The 14,443-nt window shown below is 35.4% G+C and overlaps 1 protein-coding gene across 1 annotated transcript; it reads right to left on the bottom strand.

Annotated features, from left to right (window-relative positions):
• Positions 1-8,456: 8,456 nt before the first annotated feature.
• On the bottom strand, positions 8,457-10,993 carry LOC114301897 (U-box domain-containing protein 9). The gene is made up of 2 exons (XM_028246850.2): positions 10,451-10,993; positions 8,457-9,758 (listed from the first exon to the last, which is right to left on the bottom strand). The coding sequence occupies exons 1-2, from the start codon at positions 10,751-10,753 to the stop codon at positions 8,670-8,672; spliced, it is 1,392 nt and encodes a 463-aa protein (XP_028102651.1). The 5' UTR covers positions 10,754-10,993; the 3' UTR covers positions 8,457-8,669.
• Positions 10,994-14,443: the final 3,450 nt, after the last annotated feature.

Here is a 14,443-nt window from a genome sequence, read left to right on the forward strand (position 1 = left end):
ATCATCTCGGTACTGGGCAATGGGGCATATCGGCTTGAAGACAATGAGGACAAAGAGTTGCCAAGGCCTTGGAATACTTGCAATTTGAAATTTTTCTATCATTAGAATTTTTTTTTGCTTTTTGTTATTTCCCGAAATAAATGAATAAAGTCTGGCTTGATTTTTCGCACTTGTGATTGATAAAGATACTTGACGTTGTTTCTACATAATGAGAACCCAAGTGGAACTTAGGTTTACATTAGGGGGCATAGAGTTAGGAGATGATGTTTAACACTTGTTGAAACTTGAGAAAAGTTTACAAGTTGAAATTAAACTGAGATGATGTTTAACACTTGTTGAAACTTGAGAAAAGTTTACAAGTTAAAATTAAATCAAAATGATATTTAAACACTTGTTGAAAAGTTTGCAAGTTGAAATTAAACCGAGATGATGTACACTTGTTGAAATTTGAAGAAAAATTACAAGTTAAAGCGAAGGCTGTATTAAGCTAAGTACTTATGTACTTGCCGATGAAAACCGATGTGTTTTCACCCCAATAAGGCTGCACAAGACTAAGGAGCATTTTGAAGACACAAAATTATCCTAAGTATGAACGTCATACAAGAGCAATAAAGGGAAAACAAACATGCAAGCATTCAAGAAAGAAGGAAGTGGTATTCATGAAAGGCATATTGGCTATATGAAGAGTTTACATTATCCCAAAAACAAAGAAGTACAAAAGGCGAAAAACAAAGAAAAAAGACATCAAAATTAAGATTCTTCAGGCTCCTTAGCAAGTTGGGTCTGAACATCGGAAGACTGTTGGAAAGACATCTCGGCCGGCTTCTCGGCCGCAAGCTCAGCATCAATTTCTTGAAGAGTTTGATCAAGGCTCTTGTCGGCAAGAGGCACGTCCAATGATGCCTGCTCAGGGGTAGCTTCTTTAGGCACCTCATCACCCTCCTCATCTTGAGTTAAATCCAGGACCTGCTCATTCAAATAAGGGGACTTGATCCCAGCAGTCTCCTTTGGTTTCCTCACCAAAGTCTCCTCCTCGGGCTCAGATTCGTCGTCGGATTGACTTGGAGTTGAAGGGAATGGAAGAGGAATAGCGTCGGCGTTCCTGAGTAACGAGTCCTCGGGGACTTCAAGCTTCTTTAGAAGAGACATCCAACCAAGGGTGAAACCCTTGTTGCATGACTGCTTCACTTGCTTTTCATAGTTCGCCGTGAAATCGGCCACCCCTTCATTGTAGCCCTTCTCATCGGCGGCCTTGACTTCGGCCTCTTTTGTGGCCAGGACATCTTGAAGTTCCTTTTGGGCCTGGGTCATCTTTTCTTCGGCCTCATTCTTTTCGGTCTTAAGGACCTTTTTAATAGCCTCGGTGGATTCTGCTTTTTCTTCGGCGACATTTTGGGCCTTGATGGCAGCCTCGGCCTAGTCCTCCAACTTCTTCATTTTTTATTATAATCTTTTGTTGGCCTTTTGCAGACTAGCAACTTCTCTCTTCTTATCGGCCAGTTCTTTCCAGTTCTCAAAGGACTGAATTGAGAAGGAATGAGCATGCCGGATGGCCTGAAAGTGAACAAGACAAAAATTATTAAAAAAATTTCTAAAGTACAAGAAAGAAAGAAAAATGACCAAATAAAGACACTCACTTGGACAGAGCGCTGAAACATCAGAGCATAGTTTTCATTTTCCCTGATCGCCGGGAAGAAGCAGAGCAGTACTAAGGGCAACGCCGACATTAATGTCATCGGCGCTGTCACTAGCCCTAACTGGCTTATCCTCCAGTGTGATTTCGGGAGCCTAGGGGGAATCCTACTTTCGAGAACCCGATGTGGTTACAGCGGATGACCTCGGCCTCTTTGATTTTGGGGATTCAGATGGTTGGGCCTCGGCTGACCTCTTTTCGGCAGCAGATGTGGTCTTCTCACTCTCAGCCAATTTTGAAATTGGCAAAGTATCTTCAGTGTCAACCTGAGTTACCTTTGTTTTTGGTTGAGCCTTCTTTATTCTTTTTGGCTTCGCAGGGGGCTGAGATTGCACTGGTGGAGCGTCAATGGTTAATGGGATATTAACCAAGAGATCTTTAGCAACTACTTTCTGGCGACCCATCCCGGTAGGAAAAACAGTTCGTCGTCGACGTTGGCGTTGGGATATTGAGATCAGATAAGGAGCCGAGGTTGACGGCTGCTCGGCTGGATCAGAAGTCGATCCTTGATCTTGCCGAGATGTGGAGGCAGCTTGAGGAGTTGTGGCGGAAGGAGGAGACAGACTCTTCTTTTTCTTCTTCTTGAGGACGTCGGGAAGAGCTGACTTGTACGTAGGAATGAAGTTAAGTAGAAGAGGGGCCTTCCGTTTGTGGACTGGCAGATCCAAAAGTTTCCTCAAGTCTTTGCTAGGAAAGAAAGATTGACGGAAGCCGTTTGGTGGCTGAGGAAGAGCTGCAAGAAAAGCAGACATTAGAAACAGATAAAGTATTGAAGACTTTAAAACAAACAAGTTAATATGGACACAGGGCTCTTACCATTGCCTTCTACAAAAACTGTTCGAGAAAGAGGGTAAAGATGGAAGTCCTCATCTGGAGCGAACTCCCAGTTTCCCGAGGTAATGAAGTAATCGTCTCCAGCTCCCTTGTTGGAGTTTGGGAGGTCGGCTACGATTTTGTATTCTGTGGATCTCGGCTTGAGGTAGTAAATGTAGCCCATGTCTTTTTTGAGGCCACACATGGTATAACAATACTGGATATCGGCTAAGGTAACCCTGACGTTCTCTTGTTTGGCTAAAGCTATGATGCCATTAATAACTCGGTAGGAGTTGATGGCAAGCTGCATTGGGTTCAACTTATAGTAGTGAATGATCTCACGAAAAAGGATATTGAGTGGGAGCCGAAGTCTACACTCGATGAAAGCTACAACAGGAACGGGCATGGAATCAGCTGTGGGCATGATAGAGCCATCCTCCCCAGCCAACTTCAGATAGACGTCGGCAGGGATGTCAAACTCACGCCTAAAGTGATCTAACTTGGACACCCTATGTTTCCACATGCCCATGATATCGGCTTAACTAGAAGGAATTGGGTTTTAGAATGAAGGTGTTTTAAAAAAGGGTTATTGGGACCTCGGCAAAAACCTAAAGTATGCGCTGGATAAGAATTTGTGGAAATAGTTTCAGTTTTTCCTAATAATCGTGGGTTCTACAAGCAAATCCCAAACCTAGATCTATGGAAACGAAGATTAAAGGCGCGAAATCTGGAAAACAAAAAAGCAAGAATGTGCTTCAGAATCAAGAACAAAGATGGACTATCAAGAACATTGTAAGTACGAAGGGTATAAGGTCAAGAACAGTGGCAAAAGTGCAGAAAAGTTGTGAGCAGTGCGAGTATTCAAGATATGGGCAAAGAACAAAATCGTGAAATAAATACGCTTAGATGCATGATTCATGAATCAAATATTTGAGTAAAACAGCAATGGCGACTAATGATGAAGCAAAATTTCTTGGAGCACAACAAGAACTAAAATTAGGAGGAATGGTGACTTACCAGAGAAAAGAAGCCGGTGTTGAGATCGCCGAAGTCAGAAGAACGACGGCAGCAGAACAGATTGGCAAGAACCTCACCGGAGGAAGTGGACGGAGCAAGTTGCAGAACTTTGGAAGCTTGAACAATGGAGGGTTTAGAGGAAAAGGCTAGAGAGAGAGAGAGAGCTTCTGAAACAATGTAAAGTGGAAAGACGGGGGAAAGAAACAAGTTTTGTCAAAACTTGAAACGGCGGCAAAAAAGGGCAATTAATGCGCCTGGAACAACGAATGCGCCAGACGGCGCATGTAAGCAGAATTTGACTTACAAGCGCGTAACAAGTACGATCCAGTAAGGGGAAGGCATGTGGCTTAAACGGTTGAGTTATTATGTATAATAGCTCATACGCATGAAGAAGCTCTTGGAATTCTTAATCTTTAAAAAGACATGTCGGCCTATAATGATGATCTCGGCTGAAGTCGACGAACTAGCAGGAAGTACCGATATAGGTTCCATCACCTCAGAATGCCAAGGTAATAGAACCTAGGGGGCAGTTGTGGGGATACATTTTTAGAGTACCAACACGTGGCCAAGGTGATACCGACGTGTCAACCGAGGTGCCACGTGTCCGGGTCATGACGCCAAGGTGATCTCGGCAAGGCCGAGGTTATCTCTGAAGATATCGGAATCCGAGATAAGCGGATAAGGCACAAGAGTCCTAGAACAAGGAAGGACTTTAGCATGGATAAGGATAACACTCTTAGAAAGTTTATCTTTATCTCTTGGAGAGTCCAGGATAAGCACAGAGCAGAAGTCCATTGAAGCTAGGCTTCTATAGGGATCAGGATTGAGGTAACTATAAAAGAAAGGCACCCCCGATGGGTCTAAGGTACGCAATTTGTATTCTGAACAGTGAGTTTAACACTATTGATTATGTTTGAGAGATATACTGACTTGATCGTCGAAGTGCCCCCGGGTGGATGAACCACCGCCGGAATATTCTCTTTCTGTTGCAGGTCAGACAGATGCTATCTATTATGCCGGTGCTCTTCAGCTGAATAATAAGTTGATAGTGTGATCGGAAATTCACTCACATAATTAATTTCTGAATTAAAAATAAAAAATAAAAACTAAATAGGTTAAAGTCCCTCTTAAAAAGTCTTTAATACCATTTGCTTGGTTTCATTTTTCCAAAAACACTTTTCAGAAAATTTTATTTTTTTGTTTTTACTGATTTTTTTTTATTTTTATATTTTAAGCAATTTGTTTTACTTTTTAGACATACTTAACATAAATATACTTAAAAAGTAAAAAATTTGTGAAAAAACCTTTTAAAAATTTACCAAATACCAAAAATACAAAAAAAAAAAGAAAGAGAGAATTGAGTACATTTTTTTGTGTTTTTATATATTTATTAATTTTTTAAATATTTTTTCATAATTTTTTTACTTTTTAGATACATCTAAATAAGGTATATCTAAAAAAGTAAAAAAAAAATATTTAAAATTTTAAAATATTCACTAAAAACACGAAAACTAAAAAATTCAATTTTTAAAAAATTTAATTAAAAAAATTCAAACCAAACACCCTGCTTATTCCATATACTTCTAGAAACAAAACTTCACACTACCTCCATGCTCACATGCTCACATCACATGCATGGCACAAAAAAATTTGGTCTCTTTTTTTATTGAATATTTTTTTAATTTGATATATATAATTTAGAATTTTAGAATCTAGAAGAATCTAAAACCTTTGAAAAGTTTAACAAAAAAATTAAAAATTCAATAAAATAAAATAAAAATACTAACTTAAAAACTATGTCAACTGTCATTTATTGTCAACACTAATTGAAGGTGCAGCTCAAAGGGGTTGTTCAGGTGACTAGATGGACACGCATGAGGTAGGTACTTGGAGTTGTTTGGGATTTTATTTAGTCAAGTTTGGCATGTCTTGAAAAAGATAAAAAGTTAAAAAGTCACTATCTTATTTAAGTCACATTATCTTATTTAAGTCACATCACCTCTCTAATACATCACTTCAAACCCAACCCAAGCCCAACTCATATTTCATAAAAAGTCAAAAAGTGCACTTATTTAGATCATCTCAAACAACCCCTTAATATCCCCAAAAGCGAAGTGAAGCAAACTACACATACACACTAAAGATAAAAATAATTAAATTTTATATGATTCGATACAAATTGTCTATAGTTATTGGAGAGAAATTTCACTAAATAAAATAAGCAGTCGTAATAGAGGCCTCGAATTCAAGCTCTCAAATTTGGCTCGAATGCCGGGTTTTTTTTTTTTTTTTTGGCCTCGAATTCAAGCTCTCGAATTTGGCTCGAATGCCGGGTTTTTTTTTTTGGGGGGGGGGCTGCGGTGTTAGTTAGTTTAGTTTTTTTGTTTTTTTTAGAAGTCTAATATAAAATATTAGCATTTCGCATCAACTCATCATATAAAATTATATGAATTAACAAAATTTAATCAACAGTTTAATTGATCAGTCAATTTTATCATTTAATCAGTCTAATTTAATTGACTGATTAGTTAAACTGTTGGTTAAAATTCGTTAATTCCATATAATTTTGTACGATGAGTTAGTACAGGATGTCTAATTTTTTGACACACCCCTACACATAACCACCTTTAAAAAAAAAAAAACCAACACAGCCTAACAAATAAAATTAAATTAAATTAAAAAAAAATTTGATCAGTCAATTTTATTATCCAATCAGTCCCAACCCAACTCACTTACAAAATGTCTAATTTTTTTAGCACACCCTATACATAAAAAAAAAAAAAAAAACCAAACTAACACAACTTTGGAAAAAATAAACAACAAAAAAAAAAGCAAATTCGAGCCTCGAATTCGATGCCTGAATCATTAATCTAAAACAAAATCACTATCCAAATTCCATTACATCTCTATTTTTCTCCCACTGCTGCTCTCTCACCAAAATCAATAGTCTTGAACTATTACAAAAAAAATCTTAGATTATCAAAACTTACACATTAGATTTCTCAACAGATTTTAGACTCTACTATTCTAAGTTAAACACACGTATAAACTACACTATTAATTGTGTAAGACTCGCATATATCACATGGGTGGACTAATCTTAACAGGAGTCGCTCAGGCAAACTTCACCTACACGATCCGTGGCTGTGTATGAGCCTCACTTTAGGGGGCTTCACCTAGGGATCAGGGAAACACTAGGGCCTAGGCATCAAGGTGGTCCGGCAGCGGCATGTGACAACCATCGTGGTGGTGGTAAGTGTTGCAGTGAAGACTTGCACAGAAAGAGTGGGCAGCACTTTGAATGGGCCACAACCACCAGATATCACTCTGCCATTCAATATGGGCACATTGTTCACCCAATTCTCCTCAAACCATTCATTCAATTATATCCACAAAAATTCTTCACAGAAGTAACAAGGACAAGCTTTGTCTTTATTCTCAGAGCATAAAAGCCAAAGTAAAATTCGTACTAGTTGGATTTTCCACAAACAGACAAGCAAAACAGACTCACTTTGCTGCTACAAAGCAAAATTCAAATATCTACCAAAAATAACTAAGCATTCATGGTAGAGATTGTGCACAAAAAACAAAAAGGAATATATCTATCAAGTGAAAGTTCAACTACACTAAGACCTCGTTTGGGAACATGTTAATTTAGTAACTTTTTGACTATTTGACTAAAAAGGTAGGTAAAAAAAACTTGTATGTTTGGGATGACTTTTTGGCTAATTACGAAAAGATGTGCAAAAAGTAGAGAGAAAAGAGAATCTTTGACTTTTTGGTATAAGTTGTTAGCTTTTTGGCTAATTTAATAACTTTTTAGCTAATTGACTAAAAAGATAAGTCCCCAAACAGGGCCTAAGTCTGTTTGAATTTAAGATAAAATTTACATTAAAGAAAAGAGAGATGAGAAAACAAATGAAACAAAAAAAAATTATAGGTTGCGTTTGGTTGTGTTTTGTAAATGTGATTTGAGAGTATGAATTGTATTTTGAATTTGTGTGTTGTAAAATTATGATTTGAGTGTAGAAAATTTGTTTGGTAAAGAGTTTTGAAAATAGTTTTGGAAAAGATGTTTGATTTGAGTGGGGAATTGTTGATGTGATATTTGATATGTGATACAAAAATTTACAACTCATAACTAAATATACAACTCAAAATTATTTTAAAGCACATTAAAAATTAAAAAAATTTTAGAAATTTTTTTTTCCAATTATATAAATCAATTGCACAAAAAAAAAAAAAAAAAAAAAAAAAAAAATTCCTGTACAGCAGAGGACATCCAGGTGGATGTCCCCATGGACGTCCGGGCGGTAGTCCCTAAGGACGTCCGGGTGGTCTTCCCCTGGCCAAAATTTGAACAAAAAATGCGGCTGTAATACAGAGCTCTCTGCAGAAGTTTGGAAAGTTGATTCCAAACACACAACCAAACATCATACTGAAATACACATGTGGAATTACATTTTGAATTCACAACCAAACAGAGCCATAATTTTTCCATAAACCTTTGAGCATGGCTATTTTCACCCGAAGGCCATGTAAAACCGACCAATGTGACATTTTCCCCATTGGCTAATAATTGAGCCCATCAAAACACTCTTCAATAGGTATTCACCACATTGGTTGACTTCATCTTAGGTTTTGATCTGATAATTATTTTCCTTAATCTTTTTCTTTTCGCTTCACAAATGGTTTCACAAATTTAAAATCCAAACACAAACACAATATAAGAGATTATTACTATAGAACAAGAAATGGGTCATTACTACTACTTCAAGTAAAGTTCAAGCAATCTACCAAGAACCATGTGCAAGAGTTATTGTCCAGATAGATGTGAAAACACTAAAGAAATAACATAATTGCTAACAAACACGTAAATGGGCAACTATTGTTGCTTCATGTATCATTCAAGCAATCCACCAAGTGAGCTATGTGCATTAATTATTGCCCAATATATATATAGAGAGAGCATAAAAAAAAGCTTTAGTCATAATTATTCACAGTAACTGTAACTCATTAACCTGAGACTGAAACTCCAGAGGAGAAACAGAATTTACAACATGGAGGTTCACACAAGATATGTGAGCCGCATATGCTGATTGTAGTGCAAGAAGATGTAGAATTTACATAATTTTGAGGGACCTGATCATGCCGTATGGGTAAGATTGACAGCCCGATTCAGTCTACCAAGAATACCACTGGCCTTCCTCTTTGCCCTAGAAGTCCCATTTTGAGCAAGCTGAGAGATTGTTTTATAAGTATTCTCTTCCTCTCTCATCTCCTTCCACTTGGTTCGATCGCTAAAACAAATGCTGTGGAGGATCGCAATGCAATTCTCCTTGTTACGGCCACAAGCACTCTCCCTAATTATACTAAACAGACAAGGAACAGCTCCAAGATCTCCCATTTCCTCAACAGCCTTTGGATTGCTTGAAAGCATCGAAAGGATAGCCAACAATTCATCAACATGCAAACAATTCATAATCTTCTTTACGATCACTCTAACTGCACCATCCCTCACAGCTCTCACCTTGTTCTCATGGATGATACATAGGTTAAAAATAGCAGATGCAACATCCTTCATAGCTAGTGGATGCCCTTCTTCTAAAAGGTCGATTAGAGGTTTCAAAGCACCAGATTTTCCAATCAATGCCTTATTGGAGTCCAGTGCTGACAATGTGAATAGGGCTGCAGCTGCATTGCTCCTAGTTTCTATAGTTCCGCATCTCAATGCATCCATGAGAAGAGGAATAGCCATTGGGGTCTCCGCAACAAACTTCTTGTTGTTGTCGTGGATTGAAAGATTCAAAAGTGTTGTGATTAAGTCTTCTTGAAGATCTAAGTGAATTTCATCACTCTGAGACCGGCTTTGTGAGAGGGGATTGAGCAGTTGAGGTATTGAATCAAGAGACTCGCCAAAAAGTGCCCGGAAAGAAGGCATTCTCTTTGTCAACAACCGCAATTCTCTTGCAGCTTCTTTCTGATCGGACAGTGTTGAAGACATCTTCTCAAGCAAAGAAAGAAAATGGTCCCGGTCCGCTTCTGTTAACCCATCCTCATTGGAATCTTGAACAGGGTCTGGTAATTGGATCCCATGACTCTTACACCATTGTGATATCATTTCCCGAACCAAAAGATTAGGCGTTAGGAGGGTATGGGAAAGGACTTGCTGGGTTTGAGGGCACGTTCGGTTCCCCCCTTTTAACCATCTCTGGATAAAGGGTCTATCATAAGTCTGTAAAATCCATGGAAAAACAAGTTAGCAAGGCCAAACCAATCGATGATGACAACAAAGATATTCAAGGTATGCAGAAACAGACGGAAAATACAGGCCAATACACCATTTTGAGTTAATAATCGACAATTTTAGAATGTCAAAATATACATGCCTACAATTTAATCAGAACTTATTAAGTAGAGTCAGGAAACTAATTTTTTGCAAAAGATAGTACTCTTTTTGTTTTTCATCTCCATGATTGAAGATTAGAGAGTATTATGGGAAAAGGGTTGATCACAAAACTGTATAATAAGAGAAAAGAAGAAAAGATAAGACAAAAACATTAAAGTTCCAACATTCCCAATTGCAGAGAAGATTTTTCAAAAAGAAACAAAAATAAATAAATAAATAAATAAGAAGAACAGTGCAATAAGAACTAATCAACACAGGTAGATAAAAACAAAAACAGTACAAAAAGAATGTCAAAATTCGCACCAAACAAAAGAATTACCACTTTGAAATTCATAAATCACATCGAGAACACTGCAATTTCACCAACAACCAAAATCAAATTCACATTAAAAAAAAAAAAGGAAAAAAAAAAATATATCAATCTCTTGGGACACAAAAAATGCATGTAAAAATCAGTAAAAAAAAAAAAAAACGAGACAATTAGCAAAAGAAACAATCCCTAATTGGAAGAGCAGTACCTGACCGGTGGCCACAACAACAGGATCTCTCATGAGTTCCTTGGAAAGAGGGCAGAGAAACTGATGCGGACAAGCCAAGGAGTCGTGCAATTTCAAAGAGACTGGTCTCTTGGACTTCAATTCCTTCAATGCACAGAGCGTCTGGGTGGCTCGATCGATTTTGTTGACATTGAAATGGTAGTCATCATCATCGTCCTCGTCTTGGTTGACAATTACATTGACAAGTCTCTGTAACTCTTTCTTCAACTCTGTCGCCTTCGCCACCATCGTTGGATCCCCCTCGAAAACCCCAGTTTTCGCCATCAAAATTTGCTTAGATCTCCTTATCAAATTGGGAGAGTATTGTTGAAATACCCGTAAATGGGTACACAGAGAGACCAGTGTGCATGCCGTGTTTCATCTTTTTTCTTTCGGCTAATTCTACAATTTCTCACACTTCTTCTTCTTCTTCTCTCTTTCTCATTCTCTTTCTCTCTCTCTATCTCTTTCTGTTTCTCTCTCTATAAATGTCACACGCAGCGGAGGAACATGATGGAGAATGATGAAGGGTCTACGTGTATTGTAGTACTAGTGTGAGTGTTGGGGACCCGCGTGGTCCATGATGTAGCCAATCACGGAATCCGTGGCCTAACAGCTGGCACCTTCGCCGTTGGAGCCAAAACCTTTGCTTATTATGCAAAGTTGTATTTATTTTTTTGTTTTTAATTTTTTATACATTGAGGTCATGTTTGTTTGGGTGGACATGAGCTTGGGATTGGACTAATAGTCCAATAAAATTATTAATCCAATATTTGGTTAAACAATTGAAGTACGGACTAATTATTTTAAACATGACTATTAGTTAAGATAGGATACATAATCCAACGGATTCGTAGTCTTCGGACTATTAGTCATGGGAATGCTAATCCAGTCCGCCCAAACAAACATAGCGTGAAAGTATAATTGTAAATAAACCAAGTGAATGACGTCAAATTTATTTGTAGGGTGTTGAGTTGAAATTTTCTTAGGAATAGTTGTCCAAATGTTTTTAATTTTAAGGGTAAATTATAGTAAGCCTCCCTCATTTTTGAATTTGTATATGGTGACTTTTTTAATTATAAAAATTGTATAAATATATCTCTTTTGAATTGGTTCGGAGAAAATAAAAATAATATATTTTTATAGTTAAAGAAATTAAAATATACGAATTCGTAGATGAAAATGGTGAGGAGTCTTGATGTAAATAGCTCTAATTTTAACTAGTGGAAGGATGGTAATTAATTTTAAAATATAAGCTTTTATTAAATGTATTTTATGTTACCACAAATATATAGAATTTTGTACAAAAAGTAATTGTCACATATATTTTCATAAGTATAAATATTGTTATACTATATAAAAAAATATTTAATTTAGAATATAATTATATTTTTTTAATTTCTGATTTATTAAAAAATACATAATTATTTTTTGAAATTAAGTGATTATGCTTAGTTGTGCTTAAAATCTACCCAAAAACATCATGCAACTATAATACTCAAGCTCATAAATCACTTTATGCATGCTTAGATTGTATTTTATAAATTATTATAATAATCTATAAAAACATTTTTAATAGTAAAACAATAATCAAATTTTGAAAGTTACCATACATTTTCATTTAACAAATATTTCTCTTCAGTTAATCCAAAAATGTACATTCAGTGAATTACGTATATCAATGGATGTGTGTGGCCATAAAAAAAATTATATTAAATATTTTTGAAAATATTTATTTAGATTGAACGATTATTTCAAATTATTTAAATTATTTAAATCATCACCTAAACGCCTGAGCATAACTCCACCCACCACTTATGCGCCACACTAAGTATGCGGACCACTTTTGCCTGGCCCAAACTTATGTTATGCTCAAAGGAACCACAATAGTGATGGGAATAATATTATATTTTTTTATTGTGTTAATTTCACTTAATTTTTTTAGAATATCAAATTCACTCTAAAAAATAGTATGTGTGATATATCTTTTGTTAATTTTGAAGAAAAACTAACCGTGATACTTTAGTCCAACCACATGGAAACTTTCTAGTTGTATTTGAACTATAACGGAGCAAAATGCTCTGGTCTCAAACCACGAGAAGGTAAAATGAATTTTTCCCTTATATTATTAGAATTTGAGCCATTAAAAAAATTGAATTATGAATCATTTGGGTGTTTTAACAAATGTTTGAGTTTAAGCTATAAAAAGAAATTATATATGTTTTGCATATTTTTCATTTTGGTGTAAATATTTTGGGAAAACAAAAATACCAATAGGCAAACTATAGAAAATTATTTTGAAAATAAATTATTTCAAAAATATTGTTTAGTTGATCAATGCACAAAATAAATAAAAAAATCAAAGAAGAAAATTAAGATGAAACCAAATAAAAATAATGTCAAAAAAATTGAATAATTTTACTTCAAATATATTTTTAAAATTCATATATGTGATTTTTTATTTTTTATAAATGAAAGGTGTGATTTATGGTAGTTGAAAACTATAACCAAATTTATTAATAAGAAAATTTTAATTTGGCTGTAGGAAAAAAGCAACAAAATCATAATGCTTACTGCTACGTGTATTTTTAATAAAACAAATCACAAATTATTTATAATTGTGTTTGACCTTAAAACAAAAACAAATGTGATGTTAAATTTTTAAATTTTTCTGAAAAATCATTTTTCACTTAGGATTACATATTCAAATTTTTTTATACAAATTGTTTATTATCTATTTTAATTAGGGGTGGGCGCGGGTCGGTTGTGGCCACAAAACCTCCAATCCGCCATCCGTCCACCACATTGGCGGATTGGAGAAATCAATCCGCATCCGTCCGTTAATCCGGCAGATGTGGATTGAGCGGATTGGTGGTTTGGCGGATGGATGCAAATCGGTTTAGCAGTTTAAAATATTATAAATTTTCAACATAATTCAACTTGTGTACTTCCTCAAAAAAAAGAGAAGAAAGTATTACAATTAATAACTTAAAAAAATATTACAATCACTACATGTCTCATCTAAAGTTAGAAAGTTTGAAACTTTGGAATATCACAATCACTGCATGCCTCATCCACATACTGCAATAACAACATGTCTCATCCATATAAAGTATTACAATTTGTGGTTCTTAAAATATAAAAACAATTCAAACCACCAAAACCATGAACAGAGCAATAGTAGAGATTGTATGTCTCTGTATTGTTACATCTATATCAGTTTTTGAAAACAAAAACCAATCATCATATATCATATTTTCTATTTATTATTTTTAAAAATAGATTTAAAAACCAAAAAATATAGATAAATAATACGTTTATTTTTTTCAATTCAAAAAAGATATTCAAGTTGAAATTTTTTTTTTCAATAGAATATTTAAACTCTTTTTTAATTGAAAACACAAACTGAATATTTAAACAAACTGAAAATACAAAGTTTTATAAATTACTAGGGGTGTTCGCGGTTTGGCGGTTCGGTTGCGGTCAAAGAAATTTCAAATCCGCCATTCGTCCGCCAGATTAGCGGATTGGAGAAAATCAATCTGCAACCGTCTGCTCGTTATCACGCATCCGTCCAAAATGCGGCAGATTGATTCTGTTCGGTCGGTTTTGGTGGATCGATATATCCGCTGCTCACCCCTAATTTTAATATTATTTTTTGTTTACTATGTATTTGAATTATTTGTGTGTAAACAAACTATAAGAAGGCTAAATGAGGTATTTTATTAAAGGAAAATGATTTATCCCCCTAAAAAAGTCTTCCCTAATCCCCCTAATACCCAAAACGACGTCGTTTTGGGGTTTTTTTTTTTTTTTTTTTTTTTGTCTTGGTTTGAAATTTAAGGGGATTAGGGGGCAAAAAATTAGAGAGACGTAGCATGACCTTTAATGTTGGATTTTAAGTGGATTAAATTTTAATGGGTTGATCTTATCGGTCATATACAAGGTTTATAGGACTTACTTTTCATCTTCCTT

The sequence above is a fragment of the Camellia sinensis genome, chromosome 3 (assembly GCF_055761805.1).
Source record: "Camellia sinensis isolate YWXY chromosome 3, ASM5576180v1, whole genome shotgun sequence".
NCBI classification, from domain to species: Eukaryota; Viridiplantae; Streptophyta; class Magnoliopsida; order Ericales; family Theaceae; genus Camellia; species Camellia sinensis.

Excerpts from the sequence above, each read along its gene's own strand:
- LOC114301897 (XM_028246850.2), bottom strand. The coding sequence starts at position 10,753 with ATGGCGAAAACTGGGGTTTTCGAGGGGGATCCAACGATGGTGGCGAAG. Across the intron at positions 9,759-10,450 it reads TTGTTGTGGCCACCGGTCAG|ACTTATGATAGACCCTTTAT; the intron begins GTACTGCTCTTC and ends TGGATTTTACAG.